Source organism: Parasteatoda tepidariorum, chromosome 6, assembly GCF_043381705.1.
Source record: "Parasteatoda tepidariorum isolate YZ-2023 chromosome 6, CAS_Ptep_4.0, whole genome shotgun sequence".
In the NCBI taxonomy this organism is placed as follows: Eukaryota; Metazoa; Arthropoda; class Arachnida; order Araneae; family Theridiidae; genus Parasteatoda; species Parasteatoda tepidariorum.
The window spans coordinates 4708844-4732317 of record NC_092209.1 but is presented as its reverse complement, the minus strand read 5'-3'; the positions used below and the strand labels follow the sequence as shown (position 1 = coordinate 4732317).

The 23474-nt window shown below is 30.5% G+C and overlaps 2 protein-coding genes across 2 annotated transcripts in view; both read left to right on the top strand.

Annotated features, from left to right (window-relative positions):
* The window catches only part of LOC107447621 (uncharacterized), a gene marked incomplete at its 5' end in the record, with an annotated part of 50483 nt that extends 40073 nt beyond the window's left edge, over nt 1-10410 (top strand). Inside the window, 4 exon segments of the mRNA XM_016062573.3 lie at nt 2117-2191; nt 5297-5354; nt 7521-7642; nt 9844-10410. Coding sequence (XP_015918059.3) covers nt 2117-2191; nt 5297-5354; nt 7521-7642; nt 9844-9985 — 397 coding nt within the window.
* Nucleotides 10411-13094: 2684 nt separating this feature from the next.
* The window catches only part of LOC107447625 (probable phospholipid-transporting ATPase IM), a 187480-nt gene continuing 177100 nt past the window's right edge, over nt 13095-23474 (top strand). The window contains exon 1 of the mRNA XM_016062579.3: nt 13095-13423. The gene's annotated coding sequence lies outside the window, so the exon portion shown is untranslated. The remainder of the gene's footprint in view (nt 13424-23474) is intronic.

Sequence of the window (23474 nt, the reverse complement as noted above, 5' to 3'; positions counted from 1 at the left end):
TTTTAGAAATTTTATCTTAAGATTTTATACTATAGCACATTTCTAATAGATTTAACGAATTACATGTCATTTATTTGAATTCAAATTTATTTTAAGGACTCAGTACTTACTAAAAAGATGTAATTTTTTTTAGAAAAAAAAGTTGTTATATGGATTTGAATGATTGTTTTGAATTCTTAGAATTTTGTGCATTTGCAATGTACCTAAGTTAGTAGCGAGCGAAGCGAGCTTGGTTTGCGGATCAAACCATATAACATTGCGTAGCAATTTTCGGGGGTTGGCAAGCGTTAGCGAGCAGGGGGCGCAGCCCACTAGTATTTATTAACTTTCTTATATAATTATCCAACGTAATATCTTTAATTAATATCATTACTTCAGCCGTACATGCTTCTCCAGCCGCCAACTGCTTTAATTTCCTCCAAATATCTATGCCACTAATTACAGTTGTCCTTTGACGAATTATAGATTTAGTGCCACTAGCGAGGGCAGGTACCTCACTTAAAACCAGATCGAGTCGAAAAGCTTTAATAAATAAATTAAATTATAATTTAAAGTTAACGTTAAATTTAGCTTTTGAAATAGTTCACCTAAGTTAAAATAAAATTTGTTTTAATAAAAAAAATGTTTAAAACTTTTTGATTTTTTAAAATAAATAAAAAAAATTTTTTTAATTCATAGTCATTATTTTTTTTAAAAATATTCTACTTAAATTTTTTTAAGTCCAATTATTTTAAAATTAACAATAAAACTGTCTTTATTCTGACTATTAATTTTCTTTCTGACTTTCCGGTAGACCTAACGCATTCATAGGCACTTGTCTGCTCCTTTAAAAACATTTAAAGACAAAAAAAAAAACTCCTCTTGTCATAAACTGAAATGTATTATCACTATCTTCCTACCAGTTCCTACGAAGCAGAGAAGAGGGGACACTTAGTATTTACTCCCTTGAACTAAAATAAAACCTGGTTAAGAATATAATTATAACATAAAATTGCCTGAAAACTGTAGCTAGTGGAGGGATACCGATTGTAGATTTGAAATCAACAGCGCGAAAATATCTTTGCTCTATCCCCGTTAAGCAGAAAACAATGTATGCAACAGAAAGCAGAAGGGGGGGGGGGATTATTCTCTATTGTAATTAAAATGTTGTATCGTCATGGTGATAAAATTATGTATCCATTCATGTGTATAAATTTCGTTTCGAAGGAAACAATGCATTTATCAATCATGTTTTCCTTGTTGGAAAGTTTTATTCACTTCTTTTAATTAAATGTTAGACGCCTTTTTTTTTAGGTTGATTTATTTTAAAGTTGAAACATGTGGTCTTTGCAGTTATCTACACAAATGTTATTTAACACAATCCGCTGCCTCGATCTACCATATTCTTTCGAATTCATTCCTCTCCTGTAAAATATTATTTCAAAGCGTGTACATGCAATCATTGAAGAAAAAAAATTGCGTGATTATCAATCATTTTTTATTACCTGATTCCTGTTAAAGTAACATATATTGATATTACAACTAGTTTAGTATTTTTCGTTCTTTATCTATGAGTAAGAGTTTATATATTTTTGCGCTCTCACGTTTCAACAATATTACGATATAAGTGTCTGTTTACGTCCGAAAGACGGAGGTCGTTATAGCGAGAGCCAAATATATATATATATATATATATATTAGCATTGTTGTTAATACTTTTTATTCCATTTAGATTATGTATTTTATTTTTGCATTTTNTATATATATATATATATATCTTAACTTGCTAAGGAATATCCGTATTTTCCGTATTTAATAAAAATATTTGTCTTTGTGGTAGCAAAGGTAATGTAGATATATTTCATTTAATTAGAAAAAGAGAATTGCGTCCACTATAATAATTTCAACAAATATACGACAGGTCATGGGCATGCACGACAACTTTTGCTCTTGCCGAAAATTATTTTTTTCAGTGGTAGATAAAAACCATGAAGGTGACAATTTTAATAATACCGAACATCCAGTTTAGAAAAAGTGGGCGGTATCATTTTATCTGACGATCCTTTGAAATATGCATTCCCTCGTTTGCCATATCTTGTTTCAATTCAGCACTATAATAATTATTTATTATTTCCAGGCATCCTTACTTCTGGAACTGTGAGTTCAAATTTCAGTTTCTCGTCCGGGTCGGGAAAAAACTGATTTGCGAGAAGTAAGCATTTTGCATTGTTTTCAGATTTCAAAAATTCTTAGCTTTACAGATAACACTTTCCGGTGCAGTGCAACCCATCTGGCAACTCTAATTCAACACATGTTGCAAACCGCTGGAAATGTAAAACTGTATGCTTTTAAACGTTTAGCAACTACTGTTTTACAGCGATGTCAACTTGTGCTCCGCTTAGTAAGAAATATTTTCTAGTGGTTACGAAATGATTCTCGATTGCTTTTAATTAAGTATTTTTCATTTTAAGTAACTCTTCCACCACTACACTTCATATTAAAAAATTTAAAGTAGCATAGGAATTTTACTTCATAACCGTCATTGAACAGCTGACCCAAATTTGAAACCCATGTTCAACTCTGTATCCTTCTATTTTGAACCTAATTCAGAAGACAATGGAACTCATGGATTAAGTACTGGAAGAAATTTTCCTGTTTGATCAAACTAACCCGCATTTAAGCTACATGGTGAGGAAAATCACGGAAACCTCCCACTGTTAGCTTGACGGCGTGGGGAGTCCAATCCATGATCCGTGTACCTCTCACGATATTTATGTCGTTTTCCTTTGAATAAACTGTCAGAGGTCACGCTTTGCTCATGCTCTGTCTGATTCAAATTTTCGTTCGATATTTGATGTTCAAGTAAGGATTAAACTAAAAAAATTCAAAAAACTCCACCTACCCTATTAATACGGTAAAAAAACAACTAAAAATATGGAATTTTGCCTTCCTTTCTCAGAGGCAAAATACCGTGGAAATAAAAAACAATAATCGTATGTACTGCAAATAGTGGCCCATTTGGCTGCTTACCTAACAGCAAAGCACCCTTTTAAAGTAATGATTTTTTTTTTAACCCTTTGCACTCCTATATCGCTTCGGAGGTGTCATCAACAGTCACCACTCTGAAACCAAAAATTTTTAGACATTAATAATTATAACCATATTATTTTAAGAATTTTAAAAAATTTTGCGAAATGCTGAAGTAAGTATTCTAAGTGAGATTTCAGTGTAGGGAGCAACCCGGCACGGGTGGTAATTACCAGGACGACCCTACTTTAACAGAGGTACACAATTTAATTATTTTAATTTCACTATTAGTACAATTTATTTGCTATTACAAATTGATTGACTCATTTGTAATTTATTATTTTGCAAATATTTCGTTTTTATTTAACTTGTGTTTATGATCTATTTGCTTTCTCATTACTAAATACTTTTGTAAATATTTTCTACTTGTTTTTCTATTTGTAATTTTGCATATAATTATAATCATAATTTCATGTTATATTTTAGTTATTAACATGGCATTGTGCTATTCTCTCCCTTTACTCTATAATTTGCCATTTGTGTTTCAGCCATGTTATCACTTTTTTACAGATGTCCACCAATACACGATAGGGAAAAGGGCCAATTTTGGCTTCAGTTGCCCAGTTACTTTTACTAGACCAGACCAGTATTCTAAATGATTTAGGGCTTATATTGGTTCAAACAGTATTTTAAAGTACTCGGAGTGTAAAGGGTTGTTGTACCTGCCACAATTAAAGAAAAACCCTTATTGTTTCTGTTATGTCTGTGAATATCTTTAAAAAGCGTACATTTAAGGCATTGTTGAAACAACTTGAATCATTGTTAAAATATTCTTTTGAATATTAAAGTACAATATGTGATCACTTTAAAAAATAATATTCTAAAATATTTTTACAGAGGTTGTAAGCTGTCCTGATTTCCTAATAATAAATACTTATAACAGGTTTCTCTTTTTCCACTTTCCCCCCCCCCTGATATTCTGGATTTTTTTTAGTCACGTTAATTGTTTCTACCGAAATCTAAAACTTTTTCCCGATTGTGTGTTTTCGAACTCGAAACTGGTGTTTGAACGATATTTGAAGCGCCATGAAATATTGTCTGATCATTTTATCATCATTTACTTGAATTTGAAATAGGCACTTGCTCAAAAATTCAGAATCATGTAAGACCAATTATGGTTTCAACTAATAGCCTAGCTTCTTATGTGCACAGAACACGCGATTTTTAAGGAAAAAAATAATCGCATCTTCTCTCAATACTTTCTTCTATAAATTATGGATTCTCGTGACAAAATAATCTTAATCAGAGAAAACGATGTATTTTTTATAAACATACATTATTCATTAATTTTTTTTAAGTGACAATGTATACACACATTGCAAAGATATAGATCATCAAAAAGTGATTTACACACCGTTCTATGTGTTATGTTATATTAGGGAGACAGAAAAGTAATGTTTTTTTTAACATTAATTTCGGGTGGATAAATGTTTAACAAGTTTTCTTTAATTCAATGATGTAATCACCCTCATTATCCAACACCTTTTTGTATATTCTAAGCAAATTTTTAATGCAGGATCGATCAAAGTCTGTTTTTTTAGGCATTTTTGACACTGTCAAAATTTTCAAATTCTTTGCCCCTTTGAAAATGTAGTAGGGATGGTAATAAATGGAAATCAACTGTAACAACATCGGGCAATTATAGTGGGTGAGACAGAACCTCACAAACGAAATAATTATTTCCTCCTCCCCCCCCCTCCTTTGTTTTGGTCTTCTTGCTCGATATTTATCAGAAAAGTCGAAATTATCGAATTTTAATTTAGAAAACCACATTTGGACCTTACGAATGTCAAATACACTTGTATAAGTTTCAAATTTTTTTTTAACTGTTACGCTGCTACCTTTGTGAAACTCAAAGGGCAAACAATGCCAGATATCTCACCTGGTGTTTGGCAAGCCATTCGACACCAAAATTGAGAATAGTAATAATTATAACAATTATTATTTTAACTTGATAACTCCTTAACTCTCCTAGTTATGTTTCCCCCCATTTTTTATGGAATCGGGATATATATATATATANTCATATATATATATATATATATAGTTCAAAATTTAGAGAAAACAAGGGAAAAAAGAAAGATAACATTAAAAATAAAGATTGGTTGGACAGAAAATTTCAAAAATCGGGAAAATAAGAGATATAATCTTTTCATCAGATCACATTCTTATTTTCATCACAGCATGTTTTTTTTTAAATATTTCTAAAACACAAATTATTATTTTTCAGTAAGGATTCGGAAGAAATCGAAGAGTTTAGAAAATGTTGTTCAGAAGCAAAGCGCTGGGTAAGTAGGAAGGTTTTAAAATGCAAAAAATCACTTTTACACCAGTAATATCAGAAATTATAATTTTTTTTACAGAGTTATTGTTAAATGTAAATAAAACTATTTTTATTTAAAGATATTTTTTGTATAAAGAGGTATACATTTACCAAATGTTTCGTAAACTAAAATAATAATTGCGGGGAAAGAAACGGTGGATTTGTGCAAAATTATTTAGACTATTTCCTGCAATTCATAGGAGCAAAAAAAAACTATTTTATTTAATCATTTTCAGTTAAAAAATAAATATTAATTTTTAACATTTAAATTAGATTAAGGAGGCAAATAAAAACTTTACGTGTCGTAAAATTTGTATAGACTAACTTCGACTAGGACTAAAAAGGTTGACGGTTAAACATAACTTCAAAATGTTAAGATAAAACAAAAAGCGTAACTATCTGAGGGTTGTGGATGGTGCATAAGAATAAGTTTACTTTTAATAGCAGGTATTTAATCTCCATAATTAAATTCATGATTCATGTTTTGCCCCCACGAAATTATTGTTGGATAAATCTCGATCCTCGCACTATCAACAGTTTTTTTCCCCTGACAAAATTATATCAACACATTTTAATTTGAACAAAGAATAAATTTAGAAAACTCTATAGCAAACAAAAGTACAATATTAAATTATTATCCGTATAATTCTATTTCATTAAAATTATGTCCGAAATCCAATCTTAAAAGCTAAGCAGTTTTTATGCTAATGTTATGAAACCAATAAACCAATGCCATAGCTTCTCACATTTTTTTGTTATTTATTTACTAAGATACGAAGCTCTCTCTTCGCTACTGCTCACCAATCCCGTTGATTGCTACGTGCTAATTGTTGATTTATGGAAGTTGAAATTATTCACTTTAAATATATGTACTATAAAGAATTCTGTTTACTTGCTCTTTGTTTTTTCACTTCTAAAATTCATTTCTTTAAACTAAGCGTTTATTTTGAGTCAAATTTGATTGGTAAATTGATGCAGACATAATTTGATACGACTGCATGATTGATGCAGTCTTAGCTTATTGCATATGGATGGTTGAACATGTAAAGCTAAATACAGATGGCGCTGGAGGTTAAAATGCATCGTAAAACTATCGCGTTACTACTTCCGATTTATTTTTACGCCTAATCCATCCAATATTATCATATTTGTAGTGTAAAAAATAACGTGTTCTTTCAATTTAAATTTCAATGAAACAAGCAACAAATTTATTCGGAAAACTACGCAAGTATGCATGATGCAACCCAAAAAATCACAACCGATGATATGTTGCACAATTACAGCCAAATAAGCGATAGCACTCAAAATATAGCAAACCTTACACTTTGTTTATGTTCTGATATTAAATTTCTTAAACTTGTCTTAGGTTCACAACCAGTTAAAAGTTGTAAATTGCAGAGAACTCTTATGCATGGTAAAATTACGTGAAAATTTAAACACAAATTACAATAATAAAACTTCCTAGAATATTAAGCCTGTTCACACATCGTCTCGTAAGCATACCATAAGCGGAGTGATACACCGGAAGCTTTCTAAATTTCTTCCTGTTTTAGGAAGATCAATGGCTTAGACGCACGTGGGATCATTGAATACTTTTGAATATCAAACTGATAGAATTGAGAAAATTTTCGAATTTAGCCTTTTTTAATTGATTACCGCTAGTTTTCTTCCACCACTCTTTACATTTTTTGGCACACGCTCCATTATTGCTTCTCTTAAAAAAAAGGAAAGAATTGAAATTTTTTTTTATCAATCTTTATAACTTATCTATTATCTTTTAGGATCTCTGTGACCAACACAAGGTAATTTTTTCCACAATCTAACTAAACAATGTTTTTGTGTATCACTTTCCCCCTCTTTTTTTAATCTGCTGATATTCTATCATAAACATGATAAAGTTAAAAACATCAAAAATAGAAAATGGCTTTTAAAAGCCAACATAACTTGCATCATGGTTTCTCGGAAACCAAATGTTTCAGCTTCGCTCCATCGAAATCTCAAAAACTATTTTTCCGCTTTCTAATTTAGTTTTTATGAAATTATTGTTTAAGTTTTCACAAAATAACGTTGGATATTAGACTTAAATTTCTTTGATTTTTATTATTTTTAAATATATATATTTAATTTTCAGACCTCTTTTGTTTACCCGTGGCTGATAACATACATGTGCAAACTGACGAATAAATTCTACACCAATGACCCCCTGGATTTGTTACATTTTGCAGTTGCACTTCAAGACAACTTCGATATGATGTGAGTATTGTAGTTTTCTAATCAATGCTGCACGTAAACTAGTGTTCACTTTTAATTATAAATAGCCTTAGGTATGAAATTAAGTGACAGAAAGTACATATAATACGACAACTATACAACAAAGGATGGTGCTCCTCAAACAATTACCGTGAAGTGCTCGACGTTGCGAGGTGGTCGTTAGACTCAGGGCTGAAAGCCTATATATAGCAAGACGGAAAAGAGCAAAAACTGGTACGAAAGGCATTTCATTCTAACATTTTTTTCAAGAAACATTAAATTTCTCTAACTACCATAATTTTTCAAACAATTTTAGCGTGTATATAAAACAGCTTATTTCGTTATAGAAAAGTAGATATCGCTGAATAATTAAAAAAGAGAATAGTTTAACTCCTCCCGAAAACATGCTAAAACTGAAGTGAGTTTACTACCAACTTTTCCTCTTTTCTGTCTCGCTTTCATTCATGGATAGACTACTAAAACGGAGAAGCCATCCTTTTCACAGAGGGTCAAAATTGTGATGTCTTGTCTTCGGACCATCTTCAGGGATGGTTTCCGGACTCATGTTATCTACCCTTACATCCACAGTTTGTAAAGAAAGATTTTGAGCTCGCTGATTGGGTTTCCCAGCAACGCATTCTGTGACGTATGGCTATTTCATTCTGCCATGCTTTGTATTTTAAGCATAAAGCGATTTCTGTACTACAGCTTTCCTTTTTCAAACTTGAAATGTCAGTTTTTTGTTTCTTTCTTTTTTTTCTTCTTTTTTGCTTGAAAAACTGTTTTCTTTATTTAAAAATGAAATAGGAACTATTTCTAATAACTAACCAAATTCGTCGCTGTGTAGCTTTTGCCAGTGGTTTTGCGGCGTTTGATTATAATTTTAATTTTAACTATTTTCAAGAGTTGTCTGCGATACTGTCAAAGTTCTTTTTGCACTGAATTTTAGTAATAATTTAAAGTTTACCCAGCAGTCATTAAACCACACAAGCCCCCGTAATTTTGAGTCTGGGATAATTCATCATAGTAGGAAGCAGAAGTATTAAAAATACTTCAATCTCCATTCGTGAAATAAGATAGAAAACTTTTTCCAATGCACCGTTACGTACTGTACTACTTCCTCACGCACCACTCGAGCCATAACGTGAGGATCGTGCAATATATATTATTGCTTTGAACAGGAAAGCACCGTCATAAGCAATTCATATGATAGTATGCGACACCAGGCAAAGTTTATCTTTAAAATTTAAATAAATAAATAAGTAAGTAAATAAATATATAAAAATAAGTCAAAGTGATATCAAAGTTCTTTCAAAATTCTAATTTACTGATGTCACGCAGAAATTAATCTTACGCTACGTATGTTTTGTTTTACTCTGAATATTCCACTCATTATAAATTTAGTTCAACAAAAATAATAGTACAAGAAATACAAATGAAACGAAAATCAAAATGGTTTCTATATCTTGTGCTGTCAATAGTTTGAGAGATTGCTTCAAAGTGTTTCGAGCATTTTCATTGGCTGATAAGCGAGAAAAATCTTCACTCCTACTCACTTTAAAAAACAGATTATGGACTTTTTCTACTGCACTGAAACCTGTATTCAGAATACCAAAATTTAAAATAGTGGACAATATGATGTCAAGCGGATGCGTCAACCGAGAAAGCTTTATTTCCACTAGTGTTTTGTTTGGAAGTCCAGTCTTGGTCAGCTTAGATTTATACCATTTTTAAAACTGTTTACTCTAAAGATCACCTTTTTCATTAATGCTATATAACTCAACCGAAATATTTAATTCGCGATCGCAACACTCGAATACGCCTTCTGGGGAGAAGATTCGTTTACATGGCTTTTTTCTTTTCTCCTCCTCTGCTCTATATCTATTACCATGTTCCCCCTTTCATAATAATTTTTTCATTTAGATTTCCAAAACTATATTTTAAAATTTCCACTATGCTTACTTTAAACACTATGTTTAATGCTGTTTTAAAATCTATATAGTTTCCAAGCTAAAAATGTTTTAGTCAGTTTGAAAATCAAGAGAGAAATTAAGGTTACTTCTTTGACTATCCACATGCTAATGGCAAAAGCATACCTATAGAGGTACCATAGGTAAAGACTTCCGGCTATGTGCCACCTGTAGACCATTTCGATCGCCAATCCAGAAAATGGATTTTGATTTTTCCCTCCCTTTCTCTTTCAGCCCATCTCTTTACAAACAGTTCATTTTGAAACCATCTTTATTCATTTTGCAAGTTTTTCCCACCTTCTTCATATCTGTCTACGGTCTCGCTCGACAGAATGTATCAATGCAGCGACAAACAGGACTTCAAAACTTTTTCTGAAACATCTCTTTGTTCTCTAATGGCAACAGGAGGAAAACATCACATAGTGCAAAATTTTCTAATGATGAAAAGTGAAAATTATTCAAATTAATCGTAATTACAAATTTCGGACCATTAAACGGAACATTTTATCGAAGAATAATTGCATTTGTCTCAAAATTTAATCTAATATATTGCTCTGGAAAAAAGTTAAAATTGTGTAAAAATTGGATAACATATCAAGCTTTTAATTCGTTTATAAAAAATAAATTCTTTAAATGCAAATTAAAATTGTAAATTTCAAATTGAATCAAAGTCTATTATAAGAAACTTTTTCTTGAGCAAAAGTTTTAGTTGTATTATCATTATTAAATTGTATATATATTTTCATATTTTGTAAGGAATGCGTATAACATTATCAATTTAATAAAACTATGTATGTATCTTATAATTTGTTGTGTAGTTTCATTTTTGTTTATTGAGCTTGGCAGTATTCGTACATTTCATAATAAGTTTTTACATGGAAATACGCATTTGATTGATAGCGACTTTCTACAGCAAGGCATTAAAAAACAGCAATGTTTATTTCCGAAGATAAGTCCAGAATTTTTAGTAAATATTTGAAAGCTTAAGTAGAAGATTGGTTCATAATTAGGTCTGTTATATTTACGAAATTCCAAGCGATCATCGTTAACAAAAATATGTGTTCGTTGGGAAGCGTTTTCACTGTATAAAAAATATTTCTTTCATTTTTTTTTAAGATATGTATTTTTTAATATCAAATTTTGTCTTCCAACTCGTATTTGATACAAGCGTCGCAATTCTGTTCGCTTGTGTAATCTGTACCTCTTTGTGTTTTGGGTTCTCCTATCTTAAATAATAAATTAAAAAGGAAGCTTGTAATTTACTTGTTCTGTAAAATAATTATAGATTTTTGAGAACATATAAATTTATGAACTCTTATTAAGATAAATCCATTAAAAAAATATTTGTTTCACCACTTTCAAAAAAAGATATAGAACTTTTTATACAGTCAAACCCCGCTATAGTGAACTTTTAAGGGGCCATAATTTCGGTTTACTATAACCGGGACTTTACTGCATCCGACAACAATCTATCTATCTATATTATATAAAACGCTAACACGTACGTATGTATGTAGGTATCAATAAAACCGATGATATTTCTTTTCTCGCGCTGGCAACAGTTTTCATTTTTAATTGATTGGATCCGGCGCGCAAGAGCACGTAGTGAGCAACCAGATAACAATAACCAGAGTGAGCATTATCAGGTTGTTCAATTCAGATTCATGCACTAAAAACATGACAATATTTAATTTAAACTCAATTAGGAATTAATTAATTAATTGAAGTGAGAATGCTTTAAAAGGCCGCTGTTCAATTGATATTTTTCTACTGGGAGCTACCTTAACGTCTAAAAAGCGTTTAAGTGTTTGTATTGAATGCATTGAATTTTTTTATATTTCGCGTTTATTGAAGCAATATTTGATAATTTATTTTGCTAATATGTTTCTTATTTAGCTAATGTTTTGATTTTTTCACCATGTACAATCTAAATAGCTAATATACTTTTTTAAAAGCCAATAAGAACATTGATAAAATTCTTCTACATAAGTACAATACTATGTCTTTGATGATAAAATACTATGTCTTTGATGATAATATATTATGTCTTTGTGCTAGAACATTGTGTTCATTGGCGAGCGAGCGCAGCGAGCCATGGTTCACGGCGTGAACCACATAGGATTGCGTAGCAATTCTCGGGGGTTGGCGAGCGTTAGCGAGCAGGGGGCGGAGCCTCCTAGTTTTAACTAATAGTTCCAATCCCCCCTTTTCTTCCACATTATTTAAATAAATGACTAATGAAATGAAATACAAAAATGCCTGAAAAATAATACAAATAGTAACAAAAAATTTATAAACTTTCATTTCTTTATGCAAATTCTTCTGCAAGCAAAAAAAAAAAAAAAAATTAAAAAAAAAAAAAATTAGTAATCTTTATTTGATGAGCAATCTTTAACATCGGATATGGAAGCACTTCCAGACTCTAAGATAATTTTTCCTGAAATTATGTTATTCCGCTTTTTGAACCTGTCTATAACCAGCCAATCGAGCACAGAAAAGTAGTCTCACCAAATTGCTGAGCAAATTCTCTGCTTTGAAGCATTTGTCCAGATACTGGAAAATTGCGACTTCTTTGAATGCTGAACCAATTCAATAATGCTATTTAACAATGAAGCAAACACGAAAAAATGCTTGTTGCTACATGCCATGCAATAGATGGTTTTAAAAGTCGGTATATGTATTTATTTGAATTGGGTATAATATGAAAAAAACACAACTACTTCGATTTAGTAGGAACAACATATGACGCAATGCTAAACGAATGGAATTTAGTTGTTGCTTATTTAGTTATTGTTATTAGTAGTTGTTGTTATTTGTTTTAGTTGTTGTTGTTTATTTAGTTTCAATAACTTTTCTTTATAATGCAATAAAATCTGGCGAGCAGCTATTTAAACGATCGAACACTTCGTTTGTTTATTTGTGGCTTGAAGTTAGGCTCGCAGAAAATGCCGTTCATTTGTTAAATTTAGTAGGAACAACACAACCTGTGACGTAGGCTATATTATACCCAATTATCCAAATTTATTACAAAAAAATGAAGAAAATCTCTCGAAAACAGAGAAAAGTTCATATTATCCAACTTCCTTCCTTTTTTCGTTCACTATATCCGGGAGTTTACTATAAGCCTAGTTCACTATAGAGGGGTTTGACTGTGTTTTTTTTAGAAGATTCTCGTTTGAGAATATGGCATATTTAATACGTGACCAAAGAGAAATGGAAGTGAGTGGATAATTAAAAAAAGAATATTTTTTTTTTGCAGATAATCTATATTAAACAAAAAGAAAACCACATCAGAAATTTATGTTACACCTCGTCATCTTACGCGGCAATGTTACCGAGATCACGTGGTTTTGACGTCATGATTCTTAAATCAGTTATTTTCTAGAAGCTTAAAAACGCATTTGCGTTGAATACTTTGTTTCGTAAGAATGCCACTTTATTATTATTTTTTTTTTAATCTATAGGATTTTTCTTAACTGTTGACTGGGTAGTTTATTTAAAATGAATTTGTTTGGCAACAAGTTGTTTTTGTTTGCTGTAAATTTTAAGTTTTCTGCTAGCTTGTAATTTTTATTCTTCTTGCTTTTAGATGTAAATTATTTAATTTCTGCATTATAAATTCATGCAATACAAAGTTTTATGGTGTACAACAAAAGTATGAACTTTTTATTTTGCTGCAAGGGGTAGTTTTCTTCAAGTAAAGATAAAAATCGAATATTCTTAAATGAATTACTTTGTTTATTTTATAAATTGTTGCTCAGAGCGCTACGTATCTTGTAAATTATAGAACGGATAGTTTATTTGGTAAAGCCTTGTAAGTTCTTTCATTTTATTCTATATTTGTTCATTTTATTCTATATTTGTGTGAAAAGTTTTATTTTCAAAAAGGAAAAATCGGTCTTTAAAATTGTTTCATGTTTCGTCTAGTTTCACTATAACTTTAAATATTTTTACTAAGAACTTAATTTATATTTAATTTCTAAAATTTCAAATATTTATTCTTAGATTTCTACATTATTTGTTTGTGTAGACTTTAAATTTGTGCCTCCAAATTAATTGTTGTTCTTTCTGGTATTTTCTTTTTCTGATAAATAATGCTTGTTGAAATTTTTTTCTGAAAAGAATTATGTTTATGAAAGTATTTGCAAAAACATTGTTTATGAAAAGTGGATTTAAAATAAGGCGATTTTTTTTATGAAATATTTTATTGATACAATGTTACACTTTTTTTTAAAAAACACACATTTTCACAAAAGTAACATGAAATTTTTTTATTGCATGTGTTCACTATAAAATAAGTGAAGTAATAGAGGGTGTAAGTTATTTATATATTCGGTAGGATGCTAAAATAATAAATAAAACTTAAAAATAAATTGAAGCAGCTATAATTTTGTAAAGACCTGAAAATTGCCTTTACTTTTTGGGTTGTAGATATGTTGATTATATGGCCTATGAAGATTTGGATACATGCTATATTTCCGTATCGTGATCTGTAACGCCAAATACAATTAGCCAAGATGTTTGCCTGGGAATGGCTATGAGTTATACCTTTCGAGTTGGCCCCTTTCTCTGATATTTTCTTCTTCAGTTTCTCGCGGTCATCTGCCTGGGAGTTGCCAAGACTTGGTGATCATTCTGCTACAGATCACGAGGCGGAAATCTTCCCTGGATAACAATAATATCATTATTTTTATAAAAGTATTAAACTCTTATTTTGTACGCAAATAAGGATATGGTATAGTTTGTGCCCTGTAGAATAAAGCAAAAACAACGCGCTTAAAACACAACTTATATTTTTATTTTCTGTAATTTTATTTGTGCTTTATTTAGGTTGTTTTTACTTTTATTTCCTTGCTTTGTAGTCCATTTTTTAAATACTTCAGTGAAATAACAAAGAAATTTATCAAAATTTAAAACAAAGATTTTACTTTTAAATTTAGAAATGTTTATAATATTAAATAATTCATGTAAGCATTATTTTATATAATTTATTATTTTATATAATTTATTTTATATAAAGTATTGAATAAAATTTATTCCGAAAAATTAAAACAAACTAAATCATACTTATATTTAACAATTCTGAGTGTTTTGATGTTGCAAGCTAGTGCATTTAATCTATGTTAGTAAGTATAGTGTAAAACTAGAAGCGTATGCATTGTTTTATTTAGTTAGTTTTAAAGTTGTATCTAGATTTACTGAAAAAATAGAAGATATTTATTGATCAAAGTTTAAGTATTTAAATTTTAAAATTGGTTCTTTTCTACCCTAGATTATCTAAGTATTAAAATTATCTAATTTGCTTTGTTTGTTTTTTTTTATCTATTTTAAACTTATTTTGTGAGATGGTTACAGGTTACGTCTACATAAATTATACAATATTAGATTTCTATAAATATTTAAAAAAAAAATTTTATTCTAAAATTTTACTTGAATTTTAATTAACAAGACAATAATTTGTGTTCTCTGTAAATCTATTTTGACTTGCTTATTTCAACTCTATATCGGTTTCTCAAATGAGTTAGTTTTAGACAATAGAAAAAAATCGACACTCGCTTGTAGTATCTGGCACGTTCACAGAGGTATATGTTGTATACATGTTATGAAGATAATTCAATGATAACATACATGAGCATGTAGAATGCTTTATGAAATAAACTTTTTCAATGAAAAATATGCTTTCTACACATTACCTAAAAGAACTCCTCCTAAGATGTTTTTTTTTCAACCGCCTGTCCCCAAGCACTATAGACCAGTTCGCAATCTGACAACCAAAGAATTTATTGAACTATTTTCAGATTTAGGATAAAAATGACAATTCAATTCAATGATTATAAATTAGTACCCTATGAAAACTAAAAATGAATGTCCTTATCTTTGAACAAAAACATATTATTTATGTGAAACTACTACAATTTTGATTCCGAGTGTAATTAAACGAAACATCTAAATCAACTTAAATCTTTTACATGTTGTTGTAACTGGTTTGAGAGTAAAATTGATATGTATGTCGTATTATATTCTGTTTTTTTTTTTTGTGTTTATTATTTCCTTTTTAGTTGTTTCATATTTGTCTTCTTTTGCTGGTTACATAATTTGGTTTTGTTATTTTTTGGTAATAAAATTAATATAATAAGTAATGGCAAAATTAATATTCATATTAGAATTATTATAAATTTTACTGATATTTGAATAAGTTTATTCTCAAAATTATGTTTATTGTATGGAGCGAGTAAATTATCAGAAATTGTTAGTCTTTTGGCAGTGGAACAGGTTTTTCTTTTATTGTGAATAATATTAATATAATGTTTAATATTTTTATTCACCCTTTCAATTTTTCAACACGTCTGTAATAAATAATACAGTTAAGAGTTTGCCTGTGTGTCTGTTTCTCTTATAACTACAGAAACGTTTGTGAACACTAACTGAAATTAGCACAGTGATTGAAACGGGTAAATTTATCTCATAATATTAAAAATTATTCAAAAATTTTAATTATGGTGTTTTGGGATGGATTTTTGAATGATAGAATTTTCTCATTGATGTAACAAAGGCCATTAATATGAATTAAACTATAGACTAATATGAATAATAGAAAAATAAGTCATTCAATAGTTTTTTTTTTTTTTTTTTTTTTTGAAATGTAGCTTTTCTTAACTTTTTAAAAAAAATTTAAGTTGTTAAATTAAGTAAAAAATTAATTTTGGTTTAAATCACATTCATTTGAACCAGCCAACCCTGTAAATACTTTTTTAATTAAGTTACTTTTTCCAAACTATTTATTTTAGTTTTATACAGAATTTTGAAGTTTATATATCATATTAAAGTTTAGTTTGAGATTTCATACACCATTCAAAAATGTATTTAATATATATATATATANTATACATATATATATATATATATATATATTATAATAGGTAAATGGGTTTCCCCCAAATTTCATTTTCTACCATAAGACAAAATTTAATAACAAATGATAATACTGTACAATAATTGTCTGTATACCAAATTGTGTTTGTATGAGGCTTGGTCACCACGATTGGTGGCTAAGAAGGCCAGATGAAGAAAAATGTTCTTTTATTGGGATTGATCCCCCACAATATAGGTGTCATTTTTATTAAATCTTGTTTAATTGTACGAAATGAAATTTGTGGAAAACCCCTTATCATTTTGAGCTTTCTGTCTCTTTTCTTTTTCTTTCAAAAGAAGTGTACAAAAAATACTTCGAAAATTGCAGGAAATTTTTTAAATTTTTATGATATTCAAATCAGACTTTTTTCAGTAGTTGCCAAACACAATTCACTACAAAGTTAAGAATTAAAAAAAAAAAAAAATATGAAAAAAAGAAGGAAAAAGAAAACTTTTTCTGCTCATGCGCAGTATGAAAGAAATACTTAAAATAGTAATGCCTTGCAAATTGCTCAAAAATTTTTTAAATAATGGCTCAAAAATTTTTTTTTCATTGTATTGAATATTTTTCAAACTAGCGTAAGACAAAAAAATTAGTTTTTATGTGTCAATGTCTCCATAAATATTTAAGCTAGGATTATGAGATTTTATGCAGTTACTGCAATAAACAGATAACAACCAAAGTAATCAGCATAAGTTACTAGCTCATTGCTTGATTTTCTGGCATAGGCTTTTAAAAAATACTTGTTTTCTTTCGCAATTTATTGTCTGTCCCAGAAACCTCTGAAAGCTTTAAACTTTACTGCTAAGTATGAAAAAACGCATGAAGTAATTAACTCTTAAAGTTACAAAATAAATCTCCAAGTATTTCTTGAGTGATTTAAAATAGTTTCAAAAACTGAAAGTGTCTCTTCCATTATTGTATGCTATTGAATATATATTCAAAATAAACCTTCAATTATTTCTTGAGAAATTTAAAAAAATTTCAAAAACTGAAAGTGTCTCTTCTATTATTGTATGGTAGTGAGTATATATACAGAGTTCTCCCTAGTAATAAAAAAGGGCAGGGTGAACTGAATTTATGTTTATATTTCTAAAAATTTTTTTTCTCATTATTAAAATACGAGAAAAATTAGCTGTTTATAAAAGTAATTTAAGACATCCTAAAAAACAGTTTCTGTGCATAAATGTTTTTCAGGAAAAGTATGAACTAAAATAAATTATTAATCCATAAACTACTTGAAAGTTTTTTTTTCAATAATTTAAACTGAAAATTAAGAGAAAAAAAATAAAGGTGCATTTGTTTTTTTTAAAAAAAGGTATTTATTCAGTGAGTGACCAAATAATTATGACCACCGGACTGTTATGCAAAATGAGCTATTGCTTCACAGTTTTGCCGCTAGAGGGCGACATTGCTGCAAAGAGGGAATGCAAGGCAAGTGAACCATCGATTGCACTGTGTTACGCTCGGAGATATGGGAGACAAACGTGACTTAACTGAGTTTGAAAGCGGAATGATTGCGGGCACTCGAAGCGTCGGAACCAGTGTCAGCAAAACGAGAGCAGCAGTTATTAATGTGTACAGAAAGTGAACTACCAAACAGAACACCGGGTGTCAACGTCAGGCTTGTGGTCGTCACAGGCTACTGAATGCTCGAGCTGAGACTTTCCAGAGTTGTCCAGTCTAACAGAATAGCAACAGTACGTCAAATAGCGAGGAATCTTAATGAAGGTTCTAATGCGAACGTCTCTGAATGGCACATTACACCGTATAGGCTATGGGAGCCGAGTAAGAATAGACATCTCTAGCAAAGGAGCATGAGGATTGGACAGTTGACACTGGAAAAAAGGTCACGTGGTCTGATGAATCGCGTTTCCAATTACATCGTGCAGATGACAGGGTTCGGATATGGCGAAAACAGCCCGAAAGCGTGGACCCCAACTGCATTGCCACATCACTTCAAGCTGGTGGAGACAATGTTATGGTTTGGGAGATGTTTTCTTATCATTGCGTGGGTCTTTTGATTCCCGTAGAACAGTGTTTCCCAAAGTGTGGTACGCGTACCTCCAGGGGTACGGGAACAGTTTAGCGAGGGTACGCGTCCTTATGCGAAATATCTTGCAATAAACGAAAATTTCGAACAAACTTATTTAAAAACAAAGCTAGCCATGAAAATTTACGATTACGTATTTTTCTATTTGCTATTTTTTTGCGGAGTTAGCAGTTAATAATTAGTGGTGTCAACAACCAGTTGTGATTTTTAACTTTTGTGCAATTTTTTTTATAGTAAAAAATACACTCATTTTTTTATTAGTGGTACACAGCGTTACGAAAAATTTAGAAAGGGTACACAAAAGTCATAAGTTTGGGAAACACTGCCGTAGAACAACGTCTGAATGCTCAAGGATATTTAATACTTATCGCAGATCAAGTACATCCTGTTATGCTAATGGTGTACCCTGCGGGGATGGATACTTTCAGCAAGCAAAGCTCCTTGTTATACAACTCGTATTGTCGTCAGGTGGTTCGAAGAACATGACGGCGTTGGCTCGCACAATCACCAGATCTCAATCCAATTGAGAATTTGTGGGATGAGATCAAACGGGGCACCAGACAGCTGGATCCAGTGCCATCCAATCGGACGGAACTGATAAGTGAAGTTCATCGGATATGGAATCAAATTCCTCGTATCTCAATGTGTGTGTGTATATATATGTTACCGTTAAAGTATGAAATCCGTTATTTTATAGAATACCTAGTTATTCCATGAAATAACTGATCGTGTCCGTTAAAGTGTAAAACTCTCTTGTATTTCCATGGTTTAACTAGTTATTTCATAGAATAACGATCTGCAGCCCGTTAAAGTGTAAAATAATCTATATCATAATCATATATCTCGCACGACAAATACATTTACCTTCCACCCTACTGCATTTATGAATTATTCAACAAAAAATGTTTTTGTTTTAGAAATAATGTTATTTGTAATTCCAAGTGTCATTTTAGTAATCCTTGTTGTAACAAATGATTTTTTGGCACGTTTCCATAAATATCATTTATACGCTCCATTAATTAGATAAATTGCTTCTTTTTCATTTTTATTGTCTATCATTAGTTTATTTATAGAATACCTAGTTATTTCATTTTAGATCAATTGTTTATTTTACACTTTAACTGTCTCTCATTAGTTAATTCATAGAATACCTAGCTATTTCATAGAATAACTAGTTAAAGTGTCAAATGAATAACATATTACGCACTTTAACGGACACGATCAGTTTTTTCATGGAATAACTAGGTATTCTATGAAATAACTGCATTACAAACTTTAACGGTAACATATATACTCACAAATATTTCCAAAATGATTACCTATCCTCTTCGCTCCAGTTGTTACATAAAATCTCAAGTCTCTTTTTTTTCCAAGAACCCTTGTCCCGAGCTAGGTCTTTTACCTCCTCCCATCCATTTAGTTTTGTATTACACAGATTTAGGTGCATGTATCTTTGCCAAGTAATTCTCGACCTTCCTCTTTTTCGTTTTCCATCGTGTGTCCAAATAAGTGTGATGTTAGCAGGGCTATTTCGTTTTAGACGTAGGAGATCTAAATCCATCTCCATCTTCTTTTCAAAATTTCCTCATGAAAGGGTAATTATTTTGCCTTTATTAGTTGATCTTTATTTGAGATAGTGTTGGGTCCAGAAATTTTAAACAATTTGTTCTGGAATGTAGCAATGATATCAGGTGTAGTTTCATTAGATTCTTTTTTCGGTAAATGGCCCTAAACACCATTAACTGTTATTTTGATCATTTCGCACTTATATATTTTTATACTGTTTTCCCGCTTCTGAAAAAAAATACCCTTTAAATGCTAATTATTTAACTCAGGATCAGAGCGATTGTTTCCTTTCAAGCTTGTGTAAGTGCTCGCGGTTCTCCTAAACTATTTGAATTTTTATTTTATTATCGTAAGCTCTCTCTTTGTTCTACGATGTCATTAATTCAATTTACTCATGACTTAGAGAAACGATGAGGCAGGCATGCTGAAGACCTCCATTAAATTATTTTTCAACCTCGTCTAATAAACAGGTAATCTAATAGAATGAATGGAATTTCTTAACTCCCTATTTATTCTTTGTAAAGGAAAAATATGTTTGAAGAAGAAAATTTTTTTATAAGGGGGAAGAAAAAAAACGTTCCTGCCAATTAAATTTTTTTATTTTTTATTATTAGGATAATTTTAACGATTTATTAAGAATATCGGATCCTTCCTACCGATCGTTTTGTAAATAGACTTTATCTCTCTAAGGAAGTAGAGTTCCCGTTTCTAACATAAATAGAAAAGACACCCTTATGAATATTTCTGTTACGCTACAGAAAACATCGTGTTATAGTTTTCCAATTAGCAGCACGATCTATTGACGAATATGAATAATCTCAGGGCAACTGAAGCTGTGAGATGTACTTAATGATGTAAAAACTTCATTTGTCTTATACATTATGAAGGTTCGAACGCTCAAAAATAGACGCTCATTCTCTAGACCAGGGGTGGCGAACCTTTATACACCAACGTGCCATTTTTTCCAAAAAATTGTTTAATGAGGTCATAGACGTGCCGTCAAATAATTTTGCCTTCGTGATTATTGGGAAAATAATAATACTAAATACTATCAACTCAAAACTCTTTAATTACATTGAAAAAAAAGTATTCTGCAATGTATTCAGTCATACGCGTAATTCAACTTAAAGTAACATCAGTGTGACTTCTGTTGTTGCAGATTAGATGACAAATAACTTATATTAGGTTGTAAGATGTTAGTTTAAGCAGGACTGTTTATTTATTTATTTTTGTTAGTTATTTATTGTCAGCTTGTTTTTTATGGTTATTAATTGCTTTTTTAGCATTAATTGTTAATTTTTTTCATTAATAATTGTTTATTATTTTGCGTGTTTTTTTGTGAATTTTAATTTAATTGTTACATATGCTTCATAGTGTAATAGCATTTGAGTAATAACAATTCATAGTGTGATAACAAATGTGATCAGTGGCGTGCCCAAAATATTGTGTCGGGTGCCATAAATGGCACGCGTGCCATTGGTTCGCCATCCCTGCTCTAGACCATTGTTTCCCAAACTTATGATTTTTGCGTACCCTTTCTAAATTTTTCGTAACTCTGTGTACCACTAATAAAAAAATGAATGTATTTTTTGCAATAAAAAAATTACACAAAAGTTTAAAATCACAACTGGCGGTTGACACCACTCATTATTAACTGTTAACTCTCCAAAAAATAGCCAATAGAAAAATACGTAGCTGTAAATTTTCATGGCTAGTTGTGTTTTTTAATAAATTTTTTTGAAATTTTCGTTTGTCGCAAGATATTTCGCATAAAAACATGTACCCCGCTAAACTGCTCATGTACCCCTGGGGGTACGATTACCACAGTTTGGGAAACACTGCTCTAGTCTCAGAGACGTGAATGAGGCAAGAAAACTATTTGAAATCGAAAAAGTAAAGTTACAAGAAAAAAAGAAAAAAAATGCAATCGCAAATAAACAGCAGCGGTCGAGAGAGTCCAATCAGGGCTGACTGCAATATCACGTTGTTAACGAGAAATCGAAATTCATACGAATGAAATTTTTTTCGTAGTTGTTTTCTGTTTCAAATCTATTTGCATTTCTCATTCGCATCTGCCAAATCTTGAGAATGGGCCCCTATTTTTGAGCCCTCGAAACGTGTAGACTTTTTCCACCTTTAATTTATGAAGCATACAACGCTTTTATAGTATCAAGTACTTGTTGAATATTTTTTAAAGTTTATCGAGAATAAATGAAGTGGTTTCTTTAGCAAACTGCTGAAACACTATACATTTCTATAAATTTTTGTTTTTCTTTCGTTAATTTTTCATATTTTTGGTCATTTTTGGAATACTCAATAGATGGCTCTGAGAAATTTCTGTTAATTAAGCTGTTAACGAAATTAGATTTAATATCAATTTAGCGCTTGCAGTGAGGGGGGGGGGGTATTATGAGTTGGGGGAGAAATCCGCTAATAAATTAAGAACTAATCCATGAAAGCATTTGCCCCATCCTAATCCTTTATTTCCTCGGCCTCATGCAGCGAAGAAATTTCCCAGAATTCTCTTCGATGGTACATTTTTCAATTGGAGTGTGTGTGCGTAGGAGACTTCTAATAAACCTCGTCCATTTCTTCATTGGCAGGTATTAAGAAAATTGCTTCTCGGAATCTCGCCTGTTTTGGCGGTTATTGGGGATTATGTTGAGTTCTCCTCTTGATGCAGCAGCAGAACCCTCTAAATAATATCCGGTAGTAGAAGTGATTAATGATAAACTTGCGGGTCTTCGTTTTAAGTGCAACATTGGCTGAATAGGGTTTAAAATAATTAAAATATTTGTAATAATTTCCTTTCTTTCCTTTGGGAAATATTCACTTTTGTATTCATTTATTTTATAAACTAAAAATTTCTCTGTTTTGATAAAGAGTGAGTGTTAGTTTTTGAAATACATAAGATAGTATAAGAGAGTAATTTGATAATTGTTGAGGATCAAATTCGGTTGTTTCATTTGACACATTTTTTGATAAATTTTTACGGTGCGAAGTGAGTGCCCTTTCAAAACTTGAATGTGTCCTTTTCTGTGAGGAAGCACTCTGCTCTTTTTTATTGACTGAGTTACCCTAGGGCAGTGATTCTCAACCACTGTGCCGTCAAATTCTTAAAATATACCTCCAAATATTGGAAATGATACAATAAAAATTATAATGCTTTTTTATTACGTGTAAAATTTAAATTAAAAAAAGTGTGTGTATATATATTATCTATATATAGGTTCAAAAGGAAGATAAAACAAAGGAAAATTATAGACATATGAAAAAGGGGGGGGGTAATAATAATAAGAAAAATAACAAACAACTGATTTAAAAAAAAAAAAA